The sequence below is a fragment of the Eschrichtius robustus genome, chromosome 15, assembly GCF_028021215.1.
Source record: "Eschrichtius robustus isolate mEscRob2 chromosome 15, mEscRob2.pri, whole genome shotgun sequence".
Taxonomy (NCBI): Eukaryota; Metazoa; Chordata; class Mammalia; order Artiodactyla; family Eschrichtiidae; genus Eschrichtius; species Eschrichtius robustus.
In genome coordinates, this window is record NC_090838.1 from 54,260,247 (window position 1) to 54,287,831 (window position 27,585).

The following is a 27,585-nucleotide window of genomic DNA, read 5'->3' on the forward strand; positions in this document are numbered from 1 at the left end:
CAAAATAAAAGGCATACACGTTGGATAAGAATATATAAAACTTGTTTTTAACTGAAGTTGTCATAGTCATCTATGTAGAAAATCCTAAGTAATCTACAATAAAATGTTACTACGACTAAGAAATGAGTTTACCAGGGTTGCAGGATACATGGTCAATATTTTAAAATTTTATTTTTATATAACCCCAATGAACAATTAAAAGTTGTAATTAAAAATACTAATTACGATAGCATCCAAAAACATGAACAAACTATGTACAAGATCTTTACACTTTAAACTATAAAACACTGCTGAGAGAAATTAAAGAAGACCTGAATAAATAGAGATGTTGTGTTCATAAATTGGGAGACTCAATATTGTTAAATTGTCATTCCATCCCATATTGATCTATAGATTCAATGTAATCTCAATCAAAATCTCACCAGGTGTTTTTTGTAGAAATTGACAAGTCAGTTTTTAAACTTACACAGAAATTCAAAACATCTAGAGTAGCCAAAACAATTTTGAAAAGAAGAACAGAGACTTCCCTGGTGGTCCAGTGGTTGAGACTTCACCTTCCAGTGCAGGGGGTGCGGGTTCAATCCCTGGTCGGGGAGCTAAGATCCCACATGCCTCGTGGCCAAAAAACCAAAACATAAAACAGAAGCAATATTGTAACAAATGCAATGAAGACTTTAAAAATGGTCCACATCAAAAAAAAAAAAAGAACAAAGTTGGAGGACTAATAGTCCTGGCTTCAAGACTTACTGTAAAGCCACAGTAATTAAGACAGTGTAGTACTCGCTAAAGTATATACATATAGATCAGTGGACGAGAAGAGAGTCTTCATAGATACACACACACATAGGGAATTCAATGGAGGAAGGATAGTCTTTCCAACAGTTGCTGCTGGAACAACTGAATATTCATATTAAAAAATTAATTTCAACTCATACCTCACACCATACACAGAAAATTACTTGTATTAGACAATAAACCTAATTGTAAGAGCTAAAACAATAAAATTTCTAGAAGAAAAAAGGGTTCGACAAAAACTTCTTTGATAGGACATAAAAAGCATAAGCCATAAAATTAAAAAATCCAAGAATTGGCTTTCATCAAAACTAAAACTTCTGCTACCTAAAAAACTGTTAAGAAAATGAAAAGATAAATTACAGGATGGAAGAAAATATTCACAATACTAGCATCCTACAAAGGACTTTTGTTCAGAATATATAAAGACTCTTACAACTCAATAATAAATAAACAATCCAATTAAACTTGGGCAAAAGATTTGAAGATATACTTCATCAGAGAAGATATATGGCAAATAAGCACATAAAAGATGCCCAGCTCCAAAGGCTCATCAGGGAAATGCCAACTAACACCACTATACACCTACTACAATGGCTAAAATTAAAAAGACCATTAATGCCAAGTTTTGGTGAGGATGTGGAGTAACTGGAACTCCAAAATAGCTTCTTCTTAAGTTAATCGTAAACTTAGCATATGGCCCAGCCATTCTACTCGTAGGTTCTTCCCAAGAGAAATTAAAATAGATCTCCACACAAAGACTAGTACAAGAAAGTACATATAGCATTTTCAATGATAATTGGCTTAAATTTGGAAACAACCCAAATGTCCATCCACATGTGAAAAAGATACACAAATTGTGATTTATCTGTATAATACTACTCAGTAATGTAAGTGAAAATTTACAGATACACATGGAAGAGTCTCACAGACTCTTCCATACTTACTGAGTGAAAGTAGCAAGACACAAAAGAGGACCTATTTTTTGAGTATATTTCTATGAAATTCTAGAAAAAGCAGATCTAATCTGTAATAACAGACAGCAGATCAATGCACTTTAGCTTTGAGGGAGGCAGGGATTGACTGCAAAGGGGTTGAGAGAATTTTGAGGGTGAGGGAAATGTTTTACATCTTGATTGTGGTGGTAATCATGAGGATATACATATTTGCCAAAACTCATTGACCTATGTATTTTTAAAACAGGTACAATTAATTTTATGTAAATTATACCTCAATAAACTTGATCTAAAAATCTATCATCACTCTAGAAAGCAGAATGCTGTCTGGAACAGCAATCCATCTAAAATGATATAAGATCTAGTTTTAAGATGACTAGGTATCTAGTAAAGTATTTGACATATCCTTCCAGCAATAAATTACCACCAATTACCACTTGGGTAAAGTAAAATTTAAATAACTCATTAAAAATAACTCTTTTAAAGAACACATACTTCTTACAAAAGTTCTATGAGAAAAATCAGACTACTTGTTTTTTAGATAGAGTGACAAACACACACAAGCACACACATTGCCTGTGATTTTCAAAATCCTATGAGAGGGAAGAAGTTAGCTTTAATTATTTGTTTAATATCATCATTTGAACTTTTAACCTTTTCCTAACTTTGTAGGTGTTATGAAGCACTGTGGGAGCACTCCAGGTAGATGGAATACTCAACACCACTATGGAAAGGAGGAGTGTGAGAGCACATGCTGTGATTGGGGAGCTACTAGGGAAGCACAGCTGGGGAGATGAAGCCAGAGAGGCAGACAGGCTTATTAACCACTGAAGGATTTCAGGCTGTAGAATCCATGACCAAATCTGCACTCTGGTGGCAGTTCAGGGGATTAATTGAGCGGTGGGTTGGGAAGATTGGAAGACAGAAGATTACAGATAGAGGGCCACTGCTTGATCATGGTAAAATAGCAAAGATCTAGATTAAGGTAATGACGGCAAGGATAAATAGAATGAGATGTTTTTGACAGTACGTATTTAGAAAGGCAGAATTGATGGGATTTGGTCGCTGACTGGATATGGCATCAGGGGTGAGGGAGGATTCTAGGATAACTTCTGACTTGGGATTCTGTCTGTCTAAATAACTGTACCATCCCTCAAATTGGAGAATATAGGAGGAGAAGCCGGGAAAAAGATTATGACTTCATATCTGCACATAATAAATCTGTATACCTGCGTACATTCAGGGGGAGGTATCCAGCAAGCCAGGTTAATATGTGGATGTGGAGTGAGGAGTGGTCTGGGCTGAAGTTAGAGATAGGATACCAAAATCAAAAATAAACTCTCAATCTGTATAAAATGGGAGGAGAGCTAAAAATGGAACCTTAGAGAGCCTCAATATTTTCATGAGGAGGCAGAAGAAGAGCATAAAAAAGTGACGAAAAGTTGCATCTGGAGTCATAGAAGCAAGTATGATGAGAGTTCTATGATGGTGAAAGTGGTCAGCAACCATCAAATGCTGAAAAGTCATCAAGTAACATAAGAGAAATATGTGTATCAAGTAGGACGTCACTAGTGACCTTTCCAAGAGCAGTTCCAGGAGAACACTGAAGAAAAGAGCCAGAAGGTGGTGCTGTGAGGGGTGAATGGGAGGTAAAGAAGCAGAGAAATTCAGTGTTCACTACTATTTCAATGAGTTTGACTATGAAAGGAAGGTGAACATTTGATTAATAACAGAGGGGAAACAATTTTAAAGAAGAGATGTATGTATGTTTCTTTGTTTCATGGTGTGGCTTGGGCCTGTACCTGATGATGTAGCAAAATTCATGGGGAGAGTGGGGAAGGTGACAGAGTAAAGGTATCAAAGGGAATGTTATGGGATCCAGAGTGGAACCAGTGGTGGAACTAGTCTTAGACAAGAGGAAGGCTCCTTTTCCACTGAATTGAAACTGAAAAGATTTATGTACATGTAGGTAAGTCGTTGGGTGGGTGGTGAGGAGCAGATAAAGTTAATGAAGTGCCAATTAAAAGGTGAGATTCTCTGTTGAGAGGGCAAGGAGCTGATCATGTGAGTTTAAAGACAGCAGTGAAGGCTGGAAAAGGTACTGATGAGAATGGAAAAGCTTTAATATCTCAGTAATATAATTAGGGACTCCTCTTAATCCCAGTATATGTATATGGAAATATGAATAATGACTGTCAGGTAAAGAAATTCTTTTTACACATTGCTTCCACAAAGGAGGACGACACTTCTAGCTCCCTCCTGAGGAAGACATGTTTTTCGCATTCTTACAACAGTGGTGATGGCCTTTTAACCACAGTGCATTTGTGCGATAATTATAAGGATTTAGAATGGAAGCCCTAGCCTTGCAACAGAGTTTTCTTTCAACATGACACTAACTGACCTATTCTAAGAGTCAAATTCCAAAAATCTTAGCATCTTGGCAGTAGCCACTGACACGTTTACATATGACAGCATTCTATTTTAAACTATGATCTATCTCAGCTTCTTACATTGTAAGCTACACCTTTCATGTCAAAATTTCCAAAGGCTTGCATAACAAGCATATGAAAAACATCTCATAAATGCTCCCTAGTGGGGAAACTGCACAGGCAACTACCTGTTTATATATGCAGTAACTTGAATTATACATGAAAATTCCACATGGATGCCCAGAATCAGCACTGTGTTAATTCAAGAAGTATATTAAAATTTCTGGATGTATTTAGTAGCAGATCCTAAGAAAAATCTGTTCTTTAAACAGGGTTTTCTTTAAAAAAAAAAAAAAAAAAAGATCTGTTAGCTGGAATCTACTGTTTCAAGGAATCTACTCTTCCTAGGAAAAATAATCTGTAATAAACATTAATCTTATAATACATTTTCAAAAATCCTGGGAAACTCCATCTTTAGATCCTTTAAAGAGCCTGTAAAACTGTAAAATTTCCCTATTCTATAAAACTTCAGTCATATTGAAAATAAAATTTAAATGATAAATGTCAGTTGCAGAAGTTATCACCTTTTCATTTGAATGCTTGACTTCTATTGGATAATTCTCTTCCAAGAGACCTACTTGGGAAAAAGAGGTGACAGCCAACTCATTGCCTAATTGATTTAGGAACAGTGCCCAGGGAGATAGTCCAATTAAGTTTACAAGCTGGCAATTAGCAGGAAGCCCTCTAAATCCCTACACTGAGAGCCTGTTTACTTTAGTAAGAAGGCAAATGTGCTAGAGATAGGAAGAGAAAGCTGTGCTTTTTGCAAAGCTGTTGTGAGTAGGCCCACAAGGCAGGGCTGAAGAAAGGCTAGGTATACGTCAGAAGACAGCCTTCTGTTTGACAGGTAACTTGGGTTATTGAGAGAGAGAGAGAGAGAGAAAGGTGGGGGTGGGGGAGGGAGTTTTAACAGATATGCAAAACATCTAACATCCACTTTAATAAGTGATGAGTATAGAGACATACCACTGTTAAACGTGTAGTTGGGCAAAGTAGAACTGGATTATCTCATAATAAATGAGATTCCAAACATATTTTTCTTGGACAATACTGACATTATGAATCGATTTAGTTGCATTTTTAATATGTGGAAAGAACATAGCCCTCACATTATATCCCTGATATCTTTCAAGTTAGTCGAGTCATTTTCATTAGATTTATTTCATGTGTTCAATTTCAGAGGCAAGTAGATCCATAAAAAAACAAAGTAAACTGACAGCTATTTAACAAACACTACAATGTCTTTAAAAACTTAACTTTGTACCACAGAGCCAAATCTTGTAAGGGGTTTTAAAATGTATTCACTTTTCTATGTTTTCAAGTTGCGGTGATGTGCATTAATTGAAATCTGTTTTTTAAAACCTAAGTGAGGTTCTTTCAAGAATGTTAAATTATACAAAACTGCCTAAAGGGACTTCCCTGGTGGTGCAGTGGTAAGAATCCACCTGCCAATGCAGGGGACACGGGTTCGACCCCTGGTCCAGGAAGATCCACATGCCGTGGAGCAACTAAGCTTGTGCACCACAACTACTGAGCCTGCACTCTAGAGCCTGCGAGCCACAACTACCGAGCCCATGCTCCACAATAAGAGAAGCCACCGCAGTGAGAAGCCTGTGCACTGCAACAAAGAGCAGCCCCCCGCTCTCCACAACTAGAGAAAGCCCACGTACAGCCGAAAAAATAAAAATAAATACCCCACTCCACAAAAAAAAAAAAAAAAAACTGCCTAAAGGATATCATGTATTTCAGGACATAGCCAGTAATGCAAAACTACAAAAGGCAAAAAAATCACAATAATAAAATTCTGCTTTAAAGCTTCCTGGTTGAAATGGGATACATTAATACACATTTTTCCAAATATTGATAAATCCTTTTGAATATTTTTATCTAAAATCTTTAGCAAATTCTAACTAAATATTTCCTTTCTCTTTTTTAAAACACTTGCTTTACACATTTCCAATCTGGGAAGAAATGGACACTTATAATCTAAAATAATTTTAATAGAAAAGTATTACAGAATTTTGTAATGGACATACTTTTAATATATTCTCATGTGTACTATTTCTTAAGGAATTTTTTTAATAGACAGTTTATTTTGGAAAGCATCAAATGTGGCTAGTTCAGTCTTTTTATTCATCACAATGGAAAATTAATGCAATTTCAAATTTCTTCAATATATAATGTACCTTGACATTTAGAAAATCATCCACAAAGCTTTCTTAAGGAAACTATATGAAATGTTTGAAAGGCAAGCACATTGATGGAATGACAAACAGAAAATCTACATTCCAAGAATAGTTTTATTGTCTTATATTGTCACTATCATAAAAAATTTAATTTATTTACTCACCAACTTCCTTGACTTACCAAGTTTAAACAGAAGTACACCCAAAGGTCCTCTGTCAAACTTGAGGAAGAGGAGATCATAGATGTCCCCACTTTCAGGCTTCTTAGAAACAACCTGCGGAGCTATCCACTGCATTTCAACAAGACTGCTAGAAACATCAAAGAATTTTTTGAATTGTAGAGTCTCCCTAGGTGAGCGGTCTTCAGCCAAAAGCTGGATGTTAATAGGAGAAAGAGCCATATCAAAAATTTGCAGCTGCCCTTGGTTACTGCCAATTAGCAGAATGGCACCACTTGGGTGGCAGCTTATTAATGAAGGCAGAAGTTCAGCCTGAGCTAAGACAGTCACTCTACGGTGAGTTTCATAAAGAATTACTGAAGAATCTTCACAGCCCAGAATCAGTTTGTCTTCAGTAACATTCCTGCAACAGCTAATGGCCTTCGATCTTAGTGGTATTCTGGTGACTGATACACACTGGATTTTGTGCCGAACACATTCATAGATGCAACTGTCAGCCATGGGCTCTTTGTCTACACTGATGGAGCACTCCACTGTCAACACCTGATAAGGCTGTTTGGTGCCAAAGCGAACATCCAGTGGATCCCATTCCGTGCGTACAGAACTCAGAACCTGTAAGAAATGTATCAAGTATGTTCATATAGACCTTGGTTTTTCTTCCGCTGTCACGCATAGCCCTGCATATTAATCTAGAATCCTATTGAATACCATCAACTATCACCTTAAATATCAGCAACATATAAGCAGGTATGTGTACATCTCATATGGAACACATATAAATATATATAGCACATATTTAGCACAGCTGCAGAAATTAAGCTATAAAATTTTAACTTAAACACTTTGTTTTAGGAAGTCTGTAAACAACATAAAGACAAATACTTCCCATGATATATAAAAACTAATGAAGTGGGCTTTTAGTAAAATAATATGGCTAGCAGAATATCTAAAGACATTAGAAGCTTGATTTTTAAAAGGATGAATAAAGGACTTAAACAATTTAGTCAGTCTCCTTCCAACCCACTACCCCTCCCAATTCTGAAATTATTGGTAAATTACTTACCAGAAATATATTTCTAATTAGTTGGGCAGGGTAGACAAAGGAAAAAACTTTAGAACCCTGTTAACAGTCCTGTAGAAATATTTTACTGTCAGAAAAGATATGAAGGGTTGTTAAGTAGATAAATGACCAATAGAAAGAAATAAGAAGGTAATGCACTAGTTTTAAAATTTAAAAAAAAAAAAGACCTGGTAGGTAATATGATTTGCAATACTGGTGAGGCAAAATTTAAAAAGCATTTCTGGTGCAGAAAGGAAAGGCTACAAAGAAACACCTCAGCAGAAGAATAAAGAAATAAAACAACAGGCCATTCACTTTATTCATATGTAAATGTGGGAGGCCAAGAACCTGGAGAGTTGTATCAAAGATATTTTCTAACACTTTGTCGAAAACTTCAAAATTAGATTTAGAAACATTAAAAAGCACATTTCTACACGAGATAAAATTTCACAGAACTATGCATGCGCGCACGCACACACACACACATACACAAGTGCATGTAAAATCCGATGAAATCCAACTAAGGCCAGTACCTGAGTTAATAGTATTATACCAAGGTCTTGTTCCAGGATTTGACAATGTACTGCAGTAATGGAAGATACTATCATGGGGCAAACAAGGGGAAGAAGTACAGGAAGGGAATTTGCTTTTAGCCTATTTTGGCAATTATATTAGCAGTTTCTTGAGAGTCAAACTATTTCAAAAAATAAAATTTCTTTTTTTAAAGCACATACAGCTATGTTACATGGTACTGACTTGGGGAGAGAAAGGGGGTTGATGTGAATTTTTTAAAAAATCCATCCTACACATCATTACCAAATTGACCTTCCTAAACTAAATGTTTTTGCCATCATTCCCCTGTTCAAACCCTTTAATAGCTACCACTAACGAATAAATTAAATTTTTATTCCCCTGCCTGGTATGCAAAACAATATAGGATCCATATCCAACCCCTTCCCTCCCTCACACTCACTTTCCTGCTCTTGTTTTTCTTTTTTGTCTAAAAAATGGTTGAGTATGAGCTACATGCCAGGAACTGGTCCTGGCATTGCTGGGGATACAATAGTAAGTCCTCATCCTCAGAGAACCATACACACTAATGGCTGAAGACAAAGTAACAATTCACAAACAAACATACACAGGATGTTAGTGATCCTATATATGTACTTCCTAAGAGCTATGAAGAAAAATAAAGCAAGGTAACAGGAATGAGAAGGGGAGGTAACAGAAGTCAGGACAGGCCTCTCTGATAAAGTTGACCTAAAAGTGAAGGGTAAGCCATGCAGCCACCTGGGAGAAGAAGGCTCCAGGCAGAGGAAGCAAACATCCTAAGGTAGCACTCTTGGCCTGATGAAGGAACAACGAGAGACCAACATGGCTAGATAAAAGGGAGCAAGGAAGAAAACAGTGGGAATTGGGGGAGGGAGAAGACTGTGAAGTGGCTTGTAGGCCATTATAAGGACTCTGGCTTTTCCTCTAAACAAGATGAGAAGCCATAAGGAGGGACAAGATCTGACTCGCAAATTCTAGTGTTATCTCCGACAGTCTCCCTTCATTACTCTACTCTGAGGTCAAACTAAAGCTGCATTTTCCCAGCTCTGTAACTTGTTAAATTAAACAAGGAGGCTGTTCAACTGATGAGGCCCTAATTCCATGGCAACCTCTGTAAGCAAACCAAAACCTAAACCTGTAAATGCCTCAAAGTTACAAAATCAAAACACTAAGGACAACCATTACAACAGCCAATTTGGCTTTAAACTACAGCCAATCAAATAATTTCCTTTCTTTGCTTCTGCACTTTCACTGTCAGTCTTTTCCCTGCCTCATATCAGTAGGATGTTCCTAACCACTTCCAGTTTGGCACTGCCCCACCAGAATTGATTTACTCAAACTCTGAAAACTTTTACTATGCCTCAGCTTATCTTTCAACAACTTCACTCATGTCCTTTACCTCAGGGGTCCCCAACCCCCAGGCCACAGGCCGGTACCAGTCCGTGGCCTGTGAGGGATCCGGGCCGCACAGCAGGAGGTGAGCAGCAGGCGAGCAAGCGAAGCTTCATCTGTATTTATAGCCGCTCCCCAACGCTCCCATTACCACCTGAGCTCCGCCTCCTGTCAGATCAGCAGAGGCATTAGATGCTCATAGGAGCGTGAACCCTACTGTGAACTGCGCATGTGAGTGATCTTGGTAGCGCACTCCTTATGAGAATCTAATGCCTGATGATCTGAGGTGGAGCTGAGGCAGTGATGCTAGCGCTGGGGAGAGGTTGCAAATACAGATTATCATTAGCAGAGGCCATAATAAATCAATTGCTTGCAGACACATATCAAAACCCTATCAGTGAGTGGCAAGTGATAATTAAGCTACATCTGGTGGCAGGCTTTATAGTGGCAAGTGAGTTGATATACTTCAATTGTACAGCTGCATCTGGTGGTAGGCTTTAAATCAGAATCCGACACTTATTTTAGTCTGCGCATGGCCTGCCCATTATTTTATTTACCACTTCTGTCCGCGCCTCTTTCCCGTACTGAGCACTTGTCTCAGTCACAGTTTTGGTAAGCCCACAAGCTAACCTTAGCCAAAATGAGTAAAAAAACAAATGTCGCTGGAGAGCTTCTTTGAAAAGGAGGAAAGACCAATGATGAGACAGCAGAAGACTCTAAGACTGCCAACAAAAAGAAAGCTGCATTTAAAAGAAAATACCAAGAGTCCTACTTAAATTAATGGGTTCATTGCAACAGGTGATTCACATTCTCCAAGCCTGCTTTGTATAATATGTGGCAACCGGCTATCCAACAAAGCCATGAAGCCTTCAAAACTGCTTCGCCACATGCAGACCAAGCACCCTGCATTAAAAGAGAAGCCTTTGGAGCTTTTCAAAAGAAAAAACGTGAACACAAAGGACAGAAGCAATTATTGAAGGCCACCACTTCATCAAATGTGTCTGCACTGAGAGCATAATTCTTAGTGGCTAACCACACTGCTAAAGCTAAGAAGCCCTTTACTATTGGTAAAGAGTTGATCCTGCCTGCTGCTAAGGACATCTGTCGTGAACTTTTAGGAGAGGCTGCAGTTCAAAAGGTGGCACGTGTTCCTCTTTTGGCTAGCACCATAACTAGGTGAATTGATGAAACAGCAGAGCATATCGAGGCGCAATTGTTAGAGAGGAGTAATGAGTCACCGTGGTACGCAACCCAGGTTGACGAGTCTACCGATGTTGACAACAAGGCAACAATGCTTGTTTTTGTGCAATATATTTTTCAGGAGGATGTGCATGAGGATATGTTATGTGCACTTTTGTTGCCAACCAACACCACAGCGGCAGAACTATTCAAGTCTTTGAATGATTACATATCAGGAAAACTGAATTGGTCATTTTGTGTTGGTATATGCAAGGATGGAGTGGCTGCCATGACTGGACAGCTTTCTGGTTTCACTACTCGGGTCAAAGAGGTCGCTTCTGAATGTGAGTCTACGCACTGTGTCATCCATAGAGAAATGCTGGCTAGCCGGAAAATGTCATCCGAATTTAATAACGTTTTGCAGGATGTGATTAAAATTATCAACCACATTAAAGTACATGCCCTTAAACCACGTCTGTTCATGCAGCTCTGTGAGTAGATGGATGCAGAGCACACACGTCTTCTCTTATACACAGAAGTGAGATGGCTTTCTAAAGGTAGATCACTGGCCACAGTTTCTGAGTTATGAGAGCCGCTCCAGAGATTTCTTTTAGAAAAACAGTCACCACTGGCAGCACATTTTAGTGACACAGAATGGGTCGCAAAACTTGCTTACTTGTGTGACATATTCAACCTGCTCAACAAACTCAATCTGTCACTTCAGGGGAGAACGACAACTGTGTTCAAATCGGCAGATAAAGTGGCTGCATTCAAAGCCAAACTGGATTTATGGGGGGGGGGGGGGGGACGAGTGAACATTGGGATTTTTGACATGTTTCAAGCATTAGCAGAGATTTGGATAGAGACGGAGCCCAGGGCCTTCTTTCTCCCAGATGGTGCATGATCACCTATCTCAGCTTTCAAAAGAGTTGAGCATTAGTTCCCAACCACACAAAACCCCCGAACTGGGAAGGAATGGATCCTTGACCCATCTGTGAATAAGCCAGGTGAACTGACCTTGTCCGTGCTAGAAGAGGATCAACTACTTGAGATCGCAAATGATGGCGGCCTTAAAAGTATGTTTGAGACAACTTCAAATCTCCATACGTTCTGGATTAAAGTCAAGGTGGAATAGCCTGAGATTGCCACAAAAGCACTGAAAAGCCTGCTTCCATTTCTAACATCCTGTCTTTGTGAAGCAGGGTTTTCTGCAGTGACAGCAACCAAAACGAGATTACGGAGTAGACTGGACATAAGCAATACACTTCGGGTGTCACTGTCTCCCATCACCCCCAGATGGGACCATCTAGTTGCAGGAAAACAAGCTCAGGGCTCCCACTAATTCTGCATTATGGTGAGTTGTATAATTATTTCATTATATACTACAATGTAATAATAATAGAAATTAAGTGCACAATAAATGTAATGCGCTTGAATCATCCTGAAACCATCCCACCACCCACCGTCCCATCTGGTCCATGGAAATATTGTCTTCCATGAAACCAGTCCCTTGTGCCAAAAAGGTTGTGGATCGCTGATTTACTTGAAATCCACACTCTTCACCCACACAGACTCAGTATTTCCTACCAACAATACTCACTCTTGAAGAATTAGACCAAATGCTATTTCAGTTTCTGAATTTCTTCCAGTTGGGCAGCATCCTTCCTTCCTTTGATCTCACTTCCATACCCCCTTCCCCACTCCAACTTGGCCAATGTGTGACATTCGTTTGGCCTTTTATTTACTTCTAATTTTTGATCATATGTCATCATTTTGACTATAAGCTTAAAAAAATAAACTGTCTCATCTATTTTACACTTTTTTGTGTATGCTGTGTAGGCAGCTAGCCAAAAACTATGCTGGTAAGAGCTTTTTTAAAAAATATATAAATTAAAAAAAAAACCTCACACTATAATGGTGGTTGAATTATCATACTTTCAGAAAGCTTAGAGATTTGTAAAGGAAGCCATAGGGCAGAAAACTGGGAGGCCAGGTGACACTGAATAGGACCTGAACTCACACAGGGAGAGCCTAAAAGGAGGGGCCAAGCAAGACAGCAGTCTTGGCATAGAACAGGTTAGCCCCAAGGTGCAGGGAGAAGGGTCCCAGGCTTCCTCAGTTCCAAACGTCTGTAAGACTCTTCCCAATAGGCTCTGTAGTTTCACCAAGAGAAAGGGGTTAAAAGGGAAGTAAGACCATGGAACCCTTATACGCCTTCTCCTCCACTGCCAATCCCTGATATCTCTAAAAAGCTAGCAAAGGTCAGATTTAATACCAAATTCTGATTAAAAAAAGAAAGGTAACACTATATATTTATTGAAGTATAGTTGATTAACAATATTATATTTGTGATTCAATATTTTTATAGATTAGACTCCATTTAAAGTTATTACAAAATAATAGCTGCATTTCCCTATCTCTTAATACCCTACTCCTATTTTGCCCCTCCCCCATCCCTCTCCTCACTGGTAACCACTAGTTTGTTCTCTGTATCTGTGAGTCTGCTTCTGTTTTGTAATATTAATCTGTTTTATTTATTAGATTCCACATATAAGTGTTAATATAGAGTATTGTCTTTCTCTGTCTGACTTATTCCACTAAGCACACTATTCTCTAGGTCTATCCGAGTCTATCCACATTGTTGCAAATGGTTTCATTCTTTTTTATGGCTGAATAATATTCCATTATATATATATATAAACACAAATATGTATATATACCACAACTTGTTTATCCATTCATCTGTCGATGGACACTTAGGTAGCTTCCATGTCTTAGCGATTGTAAACACAGTGCTGTTGTGAACATTGGGGTACATGTACCTTTTCAAATTAGTTTTCTCTGGATGTACTCAGTAGTAGTAGGATTACAAAATCATATGGTAACTCTAGTTTTTTAAGGAACCTCCATACTGTTCTCCATAGTGGCTGTATCAATTTATATTCCCACCAACAGTGCAGGAGAGTTCCCTTTTCTCCACTCCCTCTCCAGCATTTATTGTTTGTAGATTTTTTGATGATGGCCATTCTGACTGGTGTAAGGTCATACCTCATTGTAGTTTTGATTTGCATTTCTCTAATAATTAGTGATGTTGAGTATCTTTTCATGTGTCTATTGGCCATCTGTATGTCTTCTTTGGAGAAATATCTATTTAGGTCTTCTGCTCATTTTTTGATTGGGTTGTTTTCTTGATATTAAACTGTATGAATGAGCTGTTTGTATAATTTGGAAATGAATCCCTTGCCGGTAGCATTGTGTGCAAATATTTTCTCCCAGTATGCTGGTTGTCTTTTCATTTTTTTAATGGTTTCCTTTGCTGTGCAAAAGCTTTTAAGTTTAATTAGGTGCCACTTGTTTATTTTTGTTTTTACATTCATTGCTGTAGGAGGTGGATCCAAAAGGATATTGCTGCGATTTATGTCAAAGAGTGTTCTGCCTATGTTTTTCTCTAAGAGTTTTATAGTGTCCAGTCTTACATTTAGGACTTTAGTCCATTTTGAGGTGTGTGTGTGTGTGTGTGTGTGTGTGTGTGTGTGTGTGTGTGGTGTTAGAAAGTGTTCTAATTTCATTCTTTTCAATGTAGCTGTCTAGTTTTCCTAGCACCACTTACTGAAGAGACTTTCTTTTCTCTTGTATATTCTTACCTGCTTTGTCATAGATTAGGTGGCCATAGGTGGGTGGGCTTATCTCTGAACGTTCTATCCTGTTCCATTGATCTATATGTCTGTTTTTGTGCCAGCACCATACTGTTTTGATTACTGCAGCTTTGTAGTATAGTCTGAAGTCAGGGAGCCTGATTCCTCCAGCTCTGCTTTTCTTTCTCAAGATTGCTTTGGCTATTCGTATTTTTTTGTGTTTCCATACAAATTGTAAAAATTTTTAGTTCTAATTCTGTGAAAAATGCTATTGGTAATTTGACAGGGATTGTGTTGAAACTGTAGATTACTTTGGGTACTACAGTCATTTTGACAATGTTGATTCTTCCAATCCAAGAACATGGTATATCTCTCCATCTGTTTGTGTCATCTTTGATTTCTTTCGTCAGTATCTTAAAGTTTTCTGAATACAGGTTTTTTGCCTCCTTAGATAGGTTTATTCCTAGGTATTTTATTTTTTTGATGTGATGATAAATGGTATTGCTTCCTTAATTTCTCCTTCTGATATTTTGTTGTTAGTGTATAGGAATGCAAGAGATTTCTGTGTATTAATTTTGTATCCTGCAAGTTTACCGAATTCATTGGTGAGCTCTACTAGTTTTCTGGTAGCATCTTTAGTATTTTTCTATGTATAGTATCGTATCATCTGCAAACAGTGAGAGTTTTACTTCTTCTTTTCCAATTTGGATCCCTTTTATTTCTTTTTCTTCTCTGATTGCTGTGGCTAGGACTTCCAAAACTATGTTGAATAAAAGTGGACAGAGTGGGCATCCTTGTCTTGTTCCTGATCTTAGAAGGAATGCTTTCAGAATTTCACCATTGAGTAGGATGTTAGCTGTGCGTTTGTCATATATAGCTCTTATTACGCTAAGGTATGTTCCCTCCATACCCATTTTCTGAAGAGTTTTTATCATAAATAGATGTTGAATTTTATCAAAAGCTTTTTCTGCATCTATTGAGATGATCATATTGTTTTTATTCTTCAACTTGGTAATGTGGTGTATCACACTGATTGATTTGTGAATATTGAAAAATCCTTGCATCCCTGGGATAAATCCCACTTGATCAAGGTGTATGATCCTTTTAATGTATTGTTGGAGTCAGTTCGTTAGTATTTTGTTGAGGATTTTTGCATCTATGTTCATCAGTGATACTGGCCTGTAATTTTTTTCATGATATCTTTGGTTTCGGTAACAGGGTGATGGTGGCCTCATAGAAAAGGTTCAGAAGTGTTCTGTCCTCTGCAATATTTTAGAATAGTTTCAGAACGATAGATGTTAACTCTTCTCTAAATGTTTGGTAGAATTCACCTATGAAGCCATCTGGTCCTATACTTTTATTTGTTGGGAGTTTTTAAATTACTGATTCAATTTCAGTACTGGTAATTGGTCTGTTCATATTTTCTATTTCTTCCTGGTTTAGTCTTGAGAGATTGTACCTTTCTAAGAATTTGTCCATTTCTTCTAGGCTGTACCAGTTTATTGGCATGTAGTTCTTCATAGTAGTCTCTTATGATCCTTTGTGTTTCTGTGGTGTCTATTGTAACTTCTCCTTTTTCGTTTCTGATTTCATTGATTTGGACCCTCTCCCTTTTTTTCTTGATGAGTCTGTCTAAAGGTTTATCAGTTTTGCATATCGTTTCAAAGAACTAGCTTTTAGTGTCATTGATCTTTTCTATTTTTTTTTTTTTTTTTAGTCTCTATTTCATTTATTTTTGCCCTGACCTTTATGATTTCTTTCCTTCTACTAACTTTGGGTTTTGTTTGTTCTTTACTTGCTTTAGGAGTAGAGTTTGGTTGTTTACTTGAGATCTTTCTGGTTTCCTGCGGTAAGCTTGTATCGCTATAAATTTCCCTCTTAGAACTGCTTTTGCTGCATCCCATAGGTTTTAGATCATCGTGTTTTCTTTTTCATTTGTCTCAAAAAATGTCTCATTCATTTTTTGATTTGCTCTTTGATTTCTTCAGTGATCCAGAAACCAGACGTTATTGAAGAAACGGATAATTCCAGGTTTGCAGCAGGAAATGTACAAGAAAGCATGGACATATTGTTACACCAGACAGAGGGAAGCTACCCGAGACTACTGAGGTCATGACAAGAAGAGGAGCCAACTTGAGGAGACTCCCACTGCCCAAAGTTAAGAATCTGAGCTTTCAAAAGGACAAAAATTACAATTTATGAAACCCATTAAGTCAAGAATGTTTAAATCCATGAATTAATAATGCTATTAAAAAAACAAAAACTAATTGGTTACCTTCAGGGAGTGATAGGGAACCAATTCAATCTTGAAAACTAGTAAATAAAAGAAACAGATGCTTATCCTGATTATACTATATGAATCCAGCCGCTGGGAAAATAAGTAGGAGATGAGTAGAAGTGTCTCATTATAAAAGTATCGCAATTAATAAAAAAAAAATATCATTAGATATCACCATTTTGCAACCGTCATGAATTACTGGATCTAGGCATTAAGCATCAAGAGCTGCTAAAATCAAAAAAGAGAGACAACCAAAAGAGAGAAAGAGAACCTGACATTATGTGCCTTCTGATTACAAAGCACTCCTTTGCACACAGTCTTGACAAAACTGACTACTAACTTGCAGAATTTTCAAAAGACAAAGAAACTTGTTGAACCACACCATGACGATGGGACAACAAAATCCAGACTGTGGGACACTGCAGTTTCAACAGATAAATTTTAATGAAAAAAAAAAGGGATGGAGCGGGAACTTGCAGATTAAAAGAGAGTTAAAAGACACATTAACATGTTTTAAATAGATAATATTAAACTACAGTTTCGCAGGATGCACATTTAGGTGATAAAAACTATATGAGAAAATGTGTAAAAGTCACAATAGAGGTTACTTTGGGGCACCAGGAAAGGGTTGAGATCAAAACAGAGTACGTGGCGCTATTTCTGGTGCCTGGCAAAGTTCTATTTCTTGACCTGAGTGTGGTTCAGGGGTGTTTCCTTAGTAAAAGCTCATTAAACTATATATTTAGTCTCTGTGGTTTTCCTTAGTGTCTTTATAATAAAGAGATTTAAAAAAAAAAAAATCATCCCTAAAATAGAAAATCTTGGTTATCTGGTTGAAAGCTAACACAGTTCATACATTTCTTTGGAAGAGATGTCTCTTAAATATTTTGGCTTTTCAGTTGAATGCATTTATAATGCTTTCTGAATACTTCTTTTATCAAATTATACTGTATTAAAAAAGTTGGTCACATTTTGACTTTCCCATCAGTTGGCTGGTCCTCTAAATCACTGCAAAATTAGTTTTTAATTTTTATGGGAAAAAAGTTACCTTTGTGAGGTTATATTTCCCTAGCCCTGACAACAGGTTTTAAGGTTTAATAGCTCTGCTTATGTGTTTTTGATTAATTTGGTTAAACAAATTCAAGTGACCTTTTCTGAGTAAGATATCTTGAAATTACTGCCATACTCAGAAAGCATTATCAAATCCATACAGCTGAAAAGCTAAAACACCTGCTTGAATACAAAGGTCAGGAAAGAGTAAGTTGTGTTGTCACCACATTTTTGACAAAGCTAATGAACTAAATAGTTCTATGATGACGGTAATCACCTTTTCCAAATGTAAGTATAAAGAGTGTGAGGAATTTAAGTATAAATGACTACCATGCTATGTACAATAATCCATACAAGCACCATTAAAAACTATTTTTAAATGAATTTTACTGATAAAAAATTTCTTTTTCTTCATACTATTGTATATTTTTCAAAACAAATTTTTTTCCCCTAGACTACATAAATCTCTCTGTTCTGTGCTTCTAATTAAGATATGTACTGTTGTTTAGAGCTCTGCAGTGTGAAATTAGACCAGCAGTTTTCTAATATCCATAAAATAAATTAAGAAATGTTCCTCCTCTGAAAGACAGATAATTCAGTCACAGAGAGCTTACTTCTATGTTTCCTTTGTTTTCTTTTTTTTTTTGCTGCTTGGTAAGCCAATTTTCTACTTGGAATTTACTGTTAACACTCTCATTTGGTTCAGTATGTGGGCTTTATCCTTTCCATGGTCTGTTATGCAAAAAAGATGGCTTAAAAATTTTTTTCCAGTCTGCTGTAAAGCAGTGGTTCTCAACTTGGATGCACATGAGAATCACCTAGGGAACCTGTAAAAGAATACTGATGCCTCCTCCCCCTCTGGAGATTCTGATATAACTGGTCTGGGTGGGCTCCTTTGTAAAAGCTCTGCAGGTGACTGTAATGTGTTGCCAAGGCTAAGAACCACTACTCTAGGATCTTGCTACTGTCCAAATAAAAGCTTACTATCTTTTCTGATTGAAATTGGGTGGGAAATTATTTTTTTAAGTTCTATCATTTAATAGATGCAAAGATTAAATTTCTTCTCTATGAGGCTGCTACTTTTTTAGTCTGAATTTTAGGGTTTAAGAGTATATCGGGGCTTCCCGGGTGGCGCAGTGGTTGAGAATCTGCCTGCCAATGCAGGGGACACGGGTTCGAGCCCTGGTCTGGGAAGATCCCACATGCCGCGGAGCGGCTGGGCCCGTGAGCCACAATTACTGAGCCTGCGCGTCTGGAGCCTGTGCTCCGCAACAAGAGAGGCCGCGACAGTGAGAGGCCCGCGCACCGCGATGAAGAGTGGCCCCCGCTTGCCGCAACTAGAGGAAGCCCTCGCACAGAAACGAAGACCCAACACAGCCAAAAAATAAATAAATAAATAAATAATAATTAAAAAAAAAAAAAAAAAGAGTATATCGTATCTCTTATTCCGAGGATTAGCTCAAGAAGTCTATTGGTCGCTAGTGAAAAAATACTTAAAGCCATATGCCTGAATATTACTTTTATAGACTAGTGGTTTTAGTTAATGTTACCCTAAAAAATGTGCTACAATTCACAATTAAAGATTATGTCTTCACACACACACAAAGAAACAATTATTTCCCCAGACAGTTCTTCCAAAAGCCATTCACCTTTTGCATATAGAAGTTCACGTGAGGTTCTGAAAAAGAAATCTTTACAAATTTTTCTAACAGTTTAATTTTGATAGACTGATTGAAAGAGCCAAATCCAAGACAAAAGCTACTTGACAAAAAAAATGAATTATATATCTTAATATATTATGATCAAAAAATTAGCTATGCAGTCAGTGGTGAACAATTAAAAATCAGGTGCAAGTATCATATACAACTTCATGAAAATCTATTCAAATACTTAAATAAGATGGATAATTTTCCAAAAATACAAATTAAGGAAAATGACTCAAGGAAAAGACAGAATTCCCGAAAAACAAACAACCCTCGAAAAATGGAATCAATTATAAAAAAATCTACCTTCCTTGAAAGACAGCACACCCAGGCAGTTTTATATGAGTTTTACCAAACATTCAAGTATCACATAATTCCTTTTGGCACTGGTTCAGAGAGGAGAAAAGAGAAAAGCTAGTCAAATCACTCCATAGGGGTAGTACAACTTTGATATGAAACTTATAAAGGATAGTAAAAAAAGTAAAATTGTGTACCAACCTTGAGCAAATTGTAAATCCTCTTTAAAGTTCCCCCCTTATTATCTCTCTAGGTAGAAACAGTCCCCACTGGCTCCTCTACAGCTTACACATACTCTATCCACAGCATTATTTAACACTTTAGTGCACTCACACGTTTTCATATTTGTCTCTCATTGGTAGACACTAAGATCCTTGCGGGCAGGGATTGTTTTGTGTTTATATCCCCTGGCATGAAATACAGTGCTTACTCCATAGTCATGCTCAGTAGTTGATGAATGATGTGAAAAGAGAGAGGGAAGGGCCTTTCAGGTAGAAATACCAGTAATTTGTACAGACAGGAGGTGGGAAATAAAGAAGCAGTGAGTAAACCATTTGGCTAGAACATAGATTTGTATAAAGAAATAACATTGGAAAGGTAAGTCAGGGCCAGTCAGGGGGACCTTTTCAGTGCCGAGGCTAAGTTTAGTTTCAAAATCTACTGAAGGCGTTTGAACATGCAATGGCTAAATCAGATCTGTGCTTCAGAATCCAGATGTGCACTTTTTTGAGCTGCCCAGGACCTATCTGGTTTAAATCCATCATTTTAAAAATTAGAAAACTACAGTCAGAGAGGGTAGGTGATCTACCCAAGGCCAAAGAACACAGTATTAGTTAAAAGCAGGCAGAAGCTGACAGGAAGTAAATTTGATTAAAGTCACACAGTATATGGTCCAACCAACAGGCAAACCGAGGTTTATCCAACTCTGAAGTCCATAAACTAGATGACACCAGGAGATGAAGTACATAGACCATACGTAAACCCTTTCTGAACAGCCCTAATTTCAGGTAATAAACTCATTTCAAATAAAGGTAATTTGTGTAATGTAAAACTAAAGGCTGATTTATATTATTATTACTTTTATTATAAAACAGAGCATTTAAAAGAATTCTAGTTGGCTTTATTATATTAAGTCATTTTGATTAAGTCTTTTATTCAGTTCGCTTCTGGACCCAAGATCAATAAAATGGTGGGCATGAACAGGAATTGAATAGGAATAAAGCACTTCTTTATCCTCACAAAATCCATACCTGAAGCATTACAAGTGGTATTAGTTACTACAACAAATTGGAAAAGTTCCAGAAAAAGGTAAAATAATTAGTTAAAAAGGACTCTTTGGTCTTAAAAGATAGCCTGTAAATTTATAAAACCAGAAGAGGTAGGTAGGGATAGAGAAAACTTGTACTTGTTCATTATATCTCAGAATACTAATTCTGAAAAATTAAAAAAATTAAAGCCTAAAAGATAATGGATTTAGAGAAAATACAGGAACATACTATTTTACCCAAGCCAAGACATTAAAAAAAACAGGTTGGAGGAGGTTGTTTTTTTTTAAGTTACATTAAAAAAGAAGCAGAATTTCATACTCAAAGTACTGATACAAGGTGAAAATAGCCATAGGTTCGTGATAATGAGTGATGATGGAACCACTGTCAGGAATAGATAGGGCAAGATCTTGTCTGCACCTCTTAGATTAACCCTTTTGGTGCTCCTGTCCCAGGCAGGAAACTAGACTGAGAAGGCACTCTTCTAAAGCCCTTCTTACAAATCCTTGCCCCAGCCATGGTTTGGCACCACAGAGTCTTGCAGAAAATAGGCATTTGACTAATGTTTGCTACCTAACTGAAGTTTAAAGAAGGTGGTTGATAACATAGCTTCGATAGGCATGAAATCATGAGCAAACAGTAATGACAGTACTAATAATGATAATGACAAGAATCACAATAGTAATTGAGAGTTTAATATATGTAGTTATTGCTCTAAATGCATGTATTAACTCGTTTATCTTCGTTAACTTTATTTTTCAAATAATGAAACCATAGAGGTTAGTAATCTGCTCAAGGACAGAGAGCTAGGTAGTGGCAAAGCTAGGATTTGAACCCAGAAGCTTGTGATATTAATCACTATGCTATTCAGACAAGTCCTGAAACTGTGTATCCTCCAGATGTGATACTTTAAAGGATCCCATTTCATATGTAATTTCCTCTGTTGAATATTTGGAAAATAAATTATATGTTTTAAAAAGTATTCACACTTATTTCAGAATAGAAAACTAATAATCCTATTTTATTTTCTCTTCAATAAAATGTATATATTTGCTTTAGATTTACCTCCAGTCTTCCTTGAGCATAACCCAGGAGCAGCAGATTGGCTCTGTCTTTCTCAGAAGAAATGGGGGCCCAAGGCCAAGCATCATCACTGACCAGTGGCCACCAGCAAACAACTATATCTTGAACACAATTGATAGCTAGACGACGCTGTGTTGTCCTGTTTACTGGGCCAGGGATTTCATAATAGGAAATCTAATGGTTAAAAAAAAAAAAAAGCAGACAAGGATCATTTTTAAAATGCAAAATCCTCAAAGTATTGCAAAAATTAAAGCATCTGTAAATGTAGATAAATGCAAGTAAATATGCATGTTAAACATGTGCTTAAGGAGGTGTCAGAATTTACCAAATTCTTTTGACACATATATAAAAAAGACATATGTTCAAAATTCTCCCCACTTTTAGCAGAGGAAAGGAAAAGGAGAAATGTGAGTTAGGGAGGAATTGGCCGTAGCAATCCCAATCAATACCAAAATGTACAGTCATGGTTGCTTGACAGCATCGACCTACACACAGGATTTAAGACCGGCTGTATTAAATGACAAGTTCAGTACTGCTGACCAAGAGTGTCTGACTACTGTTTAAGACATAACATGTTAACAATGACTGAATGACTGACAACAATAAAAGGAAAAACAACTTGAGGCAAATATCACTTTAAAGAATATATGAGACATACACACAAAAATTCTGCATAAAGGGATAAGTCACAGCATCATGCTGCATAAAAGTTTATGCAGCTTCTGAGAATTATGCTTTTCTTTCTTAGGACGGATTTGTAGAATTTATTATTCAAACTATGTTATTTTGGAACATGGTTATTTGAAAACATAAGCACGGCACCATCTGGGTGACACATGCCAAGGAAATATAGATTGCACCGTATTTCTGCTTAAGGAATTAATGGAAGGTTGATAGCTTGGAAGCCAAAAAAAAAAAAAAAAAACTATCTTGCCATTGCTGGTCAGCAATAATCGAACCACTTTCTGGGGATTAAGCGCATGGCTAAGCCTACTGGACCAGACACTAGCAAAGGGCAGGGGGTCTTCTTATCAGAGAAATGCTTCTGGAGCCAGTCTCACTACATGACAGATTGCTTTCATATTCCTGTCTGCAAGGCAACAAAGGATGGCAGTAATGCGATAATGCCAGAGTGCAATGGGTGTTAAGAACCCGTTGCATTTATGTATTGTATTTAGTAAATAATCAGACTCATCCAAATTGTGATCTCACCACTCAACCAAGGCCATTAAATCAAGGTTAATGCTTTAATAATCCTCTGCCATTTTTTTTTAATATGGTCAAAAGGAACCCTTTTCTATTTGCATGCCCATAATATTATTGACCTCTTCATCCTCTGAATGCACATCAAAAGGAACTGAAATCAAAGTAATTACCAATGTTGTTCTCTCATGGTAAACATTTAACTCCTTGCACTGTCCCTGTCCCTTCACTGTTAAATAAACTGAATTGGATTTTTAAAATGTAGACAGGAAAACTTGTTAAAGGTCAACACTTTCAGGATATTTCCCCTACATTTTTCTTTGCCAAGACTGTTTCAATCTAAAAGAATTAAATTATGGTACAGCTGTAAAGAAAAGCAGAATTATAGTACTCTACACTATTTCCTTGTTTTAAAATCCAAATGTGCAATGACAGACAACACAGATGTACTTTATGCTTTGAAGTGCAAATTCTTATATTTAAGCTCTCAATATCACTATTTTAACTAGCTATCTTCTTAAGAGAAATACCACAATGGAATTGCTAAGTCCTTAAAAATATACCTACATTATTTTGATGTCCTACCTGCCATGTAAACATGTTACTTAAGAATTTCTAGATGAGAGCTGGCACTTTCAATCCTCACATAATGCAAATCATACATGTTATCTGAAATTTCATGTTTGCTATGAGTATTAATGGCATCAGTGTTCTATCACGATGCTCAAGAGGGCAAGTGAAATGAGTAAGTTTCTTAAAACATCCTTCCAATGGACAAATGGCAGTTTTTACTAAGTATTTAAATAACTATATTTAAAATACTGAACCAGAAAATGAAATCCATGGGTTTTCCAAAGGGAAGCAGGCTACTTCTCTAATGTAAAGAAATGACATGGAGTGCTCATGGAGTGCTTAATTTCTCAAAGCTAAAGGCAGAATGAATACACAAATAAGTAACTCCCTTACTCAAGGTATAGGGCCCATATACTCGGTCTATTTTGCACATCTTTTCATCAGAAAAGATGACATCCTGACAGTTTCTCTCTGCTCTCATTAACGGGAGCTAATATCCTTCAGCTGAGAAGACTTTGCCAAATTATCCACCACACCTAAGATGGAGAAACTAGTCATACAAAATTTTATATAAATGCATTAAAAACAGTTACGTTAACAGTTTGAGGTAATGCATACTGGTGCATTTTAAAGACCAGTATTAGTAAATAAACAACATTTTAAGTAAATCTACAGTTAGCCATTCTGGAAAATAATATCCCATTAAGAATGCTAAACCAATTTTTTTTACTAAACAAAATATAATATATGAATACCACTGATTTTCAGTTTAAAAGAATCAATATATACAAAGTGTTATAGAAGCTCCACAAAGTCGGCAGACAAAACCAAATTTTAGTTTATTACCACAATGAAACACTTATTTAATGTATTTTATCCCATGTTAAAAATCTTTTTTATAAGAGTAGATTTTTCCACTAAATAAAATTAAATCCTCCCATACCACCACCACCTCAGTCACAATAAGAAATAATGCAAAACGGCAAAAGGTTAAGTTAAATACTACTTTTCAAACACACACACAAAGTTGACTTTCAAGAATCTTTGCCCTTGTTACAGATACTCTAGGTATGGTGTAAGTGTGCATCTTGTTTAAGGAAGCTGCAATATCAGCCCCGTTCCCAGTGAACTGTCTCAAATCCACGTCACAGAGGCTGGATCAATCTTGCAAACACAAGTCATTGCTGAAAAGAGGCCTTGAACTGAAACAGCCTGGAAAATGTATTAGATACTCATCCTACCAGAGAGTATGCCTTCCAAGCAGTTAAAATGTAATGTGGCAAAACTTAAATTAAATACATCATTTAAAATAAAAATCCTGCCTTAACAGATGTAAGGTCCCTGATACAAGGAAACAAATTACCTGAGTTACTGAAGGGAGAGATACTAACACAGGAAGGAGATTTCTTTTTGCATTTTTCTCCACAGTTAGAGTTGGGTGTGGGGGGTGGGGGAGTCTTCCCACTCTTCGTTTATTACACATTTCTATTAACCTTTGAAAGTGCCTTCTTCTCTCTTTCTTTTCTTGTGAAATGGAAGCCAGAGCAGCTATCCTTGCCTAGAAGGATGATACGGGGTCTTAGGGGAAAATGAGAATGGTGTATATACTACCACTAGCAAGAAAACCATTTTCGAATGTGTAACTTGCCTCTATTATCTGTCTCTGACTTCCGTAAGTACTATATAAATTACTCCAAGCATGGCACTGTTAGACCCCCATAATGAGAGTAAAAAAAGAAAACTCTGGATGGCCACTGTTTCTAGTTGATCAAGCTTAATCCTATAATAACTCTGGTTTTTCTGAAATCCGGAATCATTCAATAAATACAAGCATAACATCAACTCATGTGATACTCTAGCATACCTTAATAATTAACAATATGACTATATAAAATGAAATCTCTACCTTATAATCCAAGGCTGAGAGTTTTTCCAGTCTTTTGTTTATATCAGGAGAACCCATCTTCTTGGTAAACTGAATAAAACATAGTTTGTTTTGTGCCAAAAATGATAAGATGATAAAGCTGTCTGTGAGAAGAGCTTAAAAAAAAAGATTTGATAATACTATCAAATACTGAGTTAGAATAAAATAATAAAGAATTAACAGTTTCTTCCACTGAAATGTTACAAAAAACTATTTTCAGAAGATAAATGAATATTAATTGAAATAACTAAAGTCTCCTAAATACCATTATGACATTTTACAAAGATGGTAAAGATACTGGGAATAAACAACAATCATCAATCTAATCATGCATGGATTTGATACTTTTTCTTTTTTCCTGAGACCATTTCAATATACACTGATGTTTGGGGACAACCTCCAAATGAGATGTATTTGGAATAGGGCTAAGAAAAGCATAAAATAAAGACCGTTTCACATCTGAATGTAAAGATAAAAACATTTACTTTTATTTGTGCTTAGCCTTTAATCCTGTGTTTATATGATATAAACCATCTGAGAATAAATTGGATTTATTAAGGGATACAGATCAGTGTTCTCCACCAATTTTTAAAAAAATTTTTCATCAATGAATCTTCTTTCTGAGGGTATACTAGTTGAATGAAATAAAGCATATTATATCCAATATGCACATTATATAAAATAATATTTGATAATGAAGAGTAGCAAAAATATTTCTACAGCTTTATTTTTAAAGCACACAGGTAGATAATTAATATTCATAGGTTACATAAAGGGCCGTTAATGTTATAAAAATTGTTGATAAAAACATACAGTAGGAATTTGAGAAATGTTTAATATTGTTCCCAGCATAAAGAAATTATTGAATGTTTTATATATTTTTCTTTACTTCCATATCCTGACTGTGCAAGCAGTAACCAACAGTATATCTACACAATTACAGGAGAATCTGGAGAACTGCCAAGAAATCACATTGTTATCATGGTCTCATGAGAGTGTATCATTTGTGGTATAAATAAAAGAAACAAGTGAAAAAAGATATCTCAGCGACATGAATAGTGTTGGAAGTCTCCTTTTAATTCTTATGGAGGAGAATCAATATGACAAAATCATCACAGCCACTATTTTATTTGCAGTGTCAATGAAGGGGTCAATTATTAGACATATGAAAATGGAACCTCTTCCATAGGGAAGCTTCCTTAGCACCATGATCCTATAAGGAAAAGGAAATGGCACACTTATAACCCTAACCCCAGCTTTCATTATCAGGTATATGGCTAATGATAGCCATCCTGCAGAGTGCTTTTCTCTATGAAATTGTGTCTGATTTATTCAGAGACAGCTAGTGAGCACACACAGCAGAAGGAAGGTTTCTGTAATCTAACCTCTGTCCTTTCCATTAGATCACACTTTCCTTTGATTATTCAATTTAAGATACTGACAATTTTCAATCTCTAATGATAATGCAATCTGTTTCTTAGACCATTTTTTTACCTTGAATTAAAGAACATAATCTTAAAACTTTAGGAGTCAGCACACTGTAGTGCAAAGAAAATGGGCTTTGCAGCCAGAACCTGGGTTCAAATCTCAACCCAGTCATTTTTGGGCTAGTCCTTAATATCTCATTGGTGGTCATGTTCCTTAGTATTACAGCTTCAATTTCCTTATCCATAAAATGGAAATAACTATACCTTAGAAGGAATAGTTTTTTTAATTAAATGACATACGTAGGTTAGCACAGCATAGAGCCTTTTAGGGATTAATAAATGTCAGTACCCTACTTTTTCAA

General features: G+C 36.5%; 1 protein-coding gene across 3 annotated transcripts in view; it reads right to left on the minus strand.

Annotated features, from left to right (window-relative positions):
- WDPCP (WD repeat containing planar cell polarity effector) overlaps positions 1–27,585 on the minus strand; it is a 369,317-nt gene that overhangs the window by 203,140 nt on the left and 138,592 nt on the right. For all 3 annotated transcript variants that reach the window (XM_068564387.1, XM_068564386.1, XM_068564385.1), the window contains exons 8-10: positions 25,779–25,912; positions 22,079–22,270; positions 6,605–7,214 (exon numbers count right to left, since the gene is read on the minus strand). In XM_068564387.1, coding sequence (XP_068420488.1) covers positions 6,605–7,214; positions 22,079–22,270; positions 25,779–25,912 — 936 coding nt within the window. The remainder of the gene's footprint in view (positions 1–6,604; positions 7,215–22,078; positions 22,271–25,778; positions 25,913–27,585) is intronic.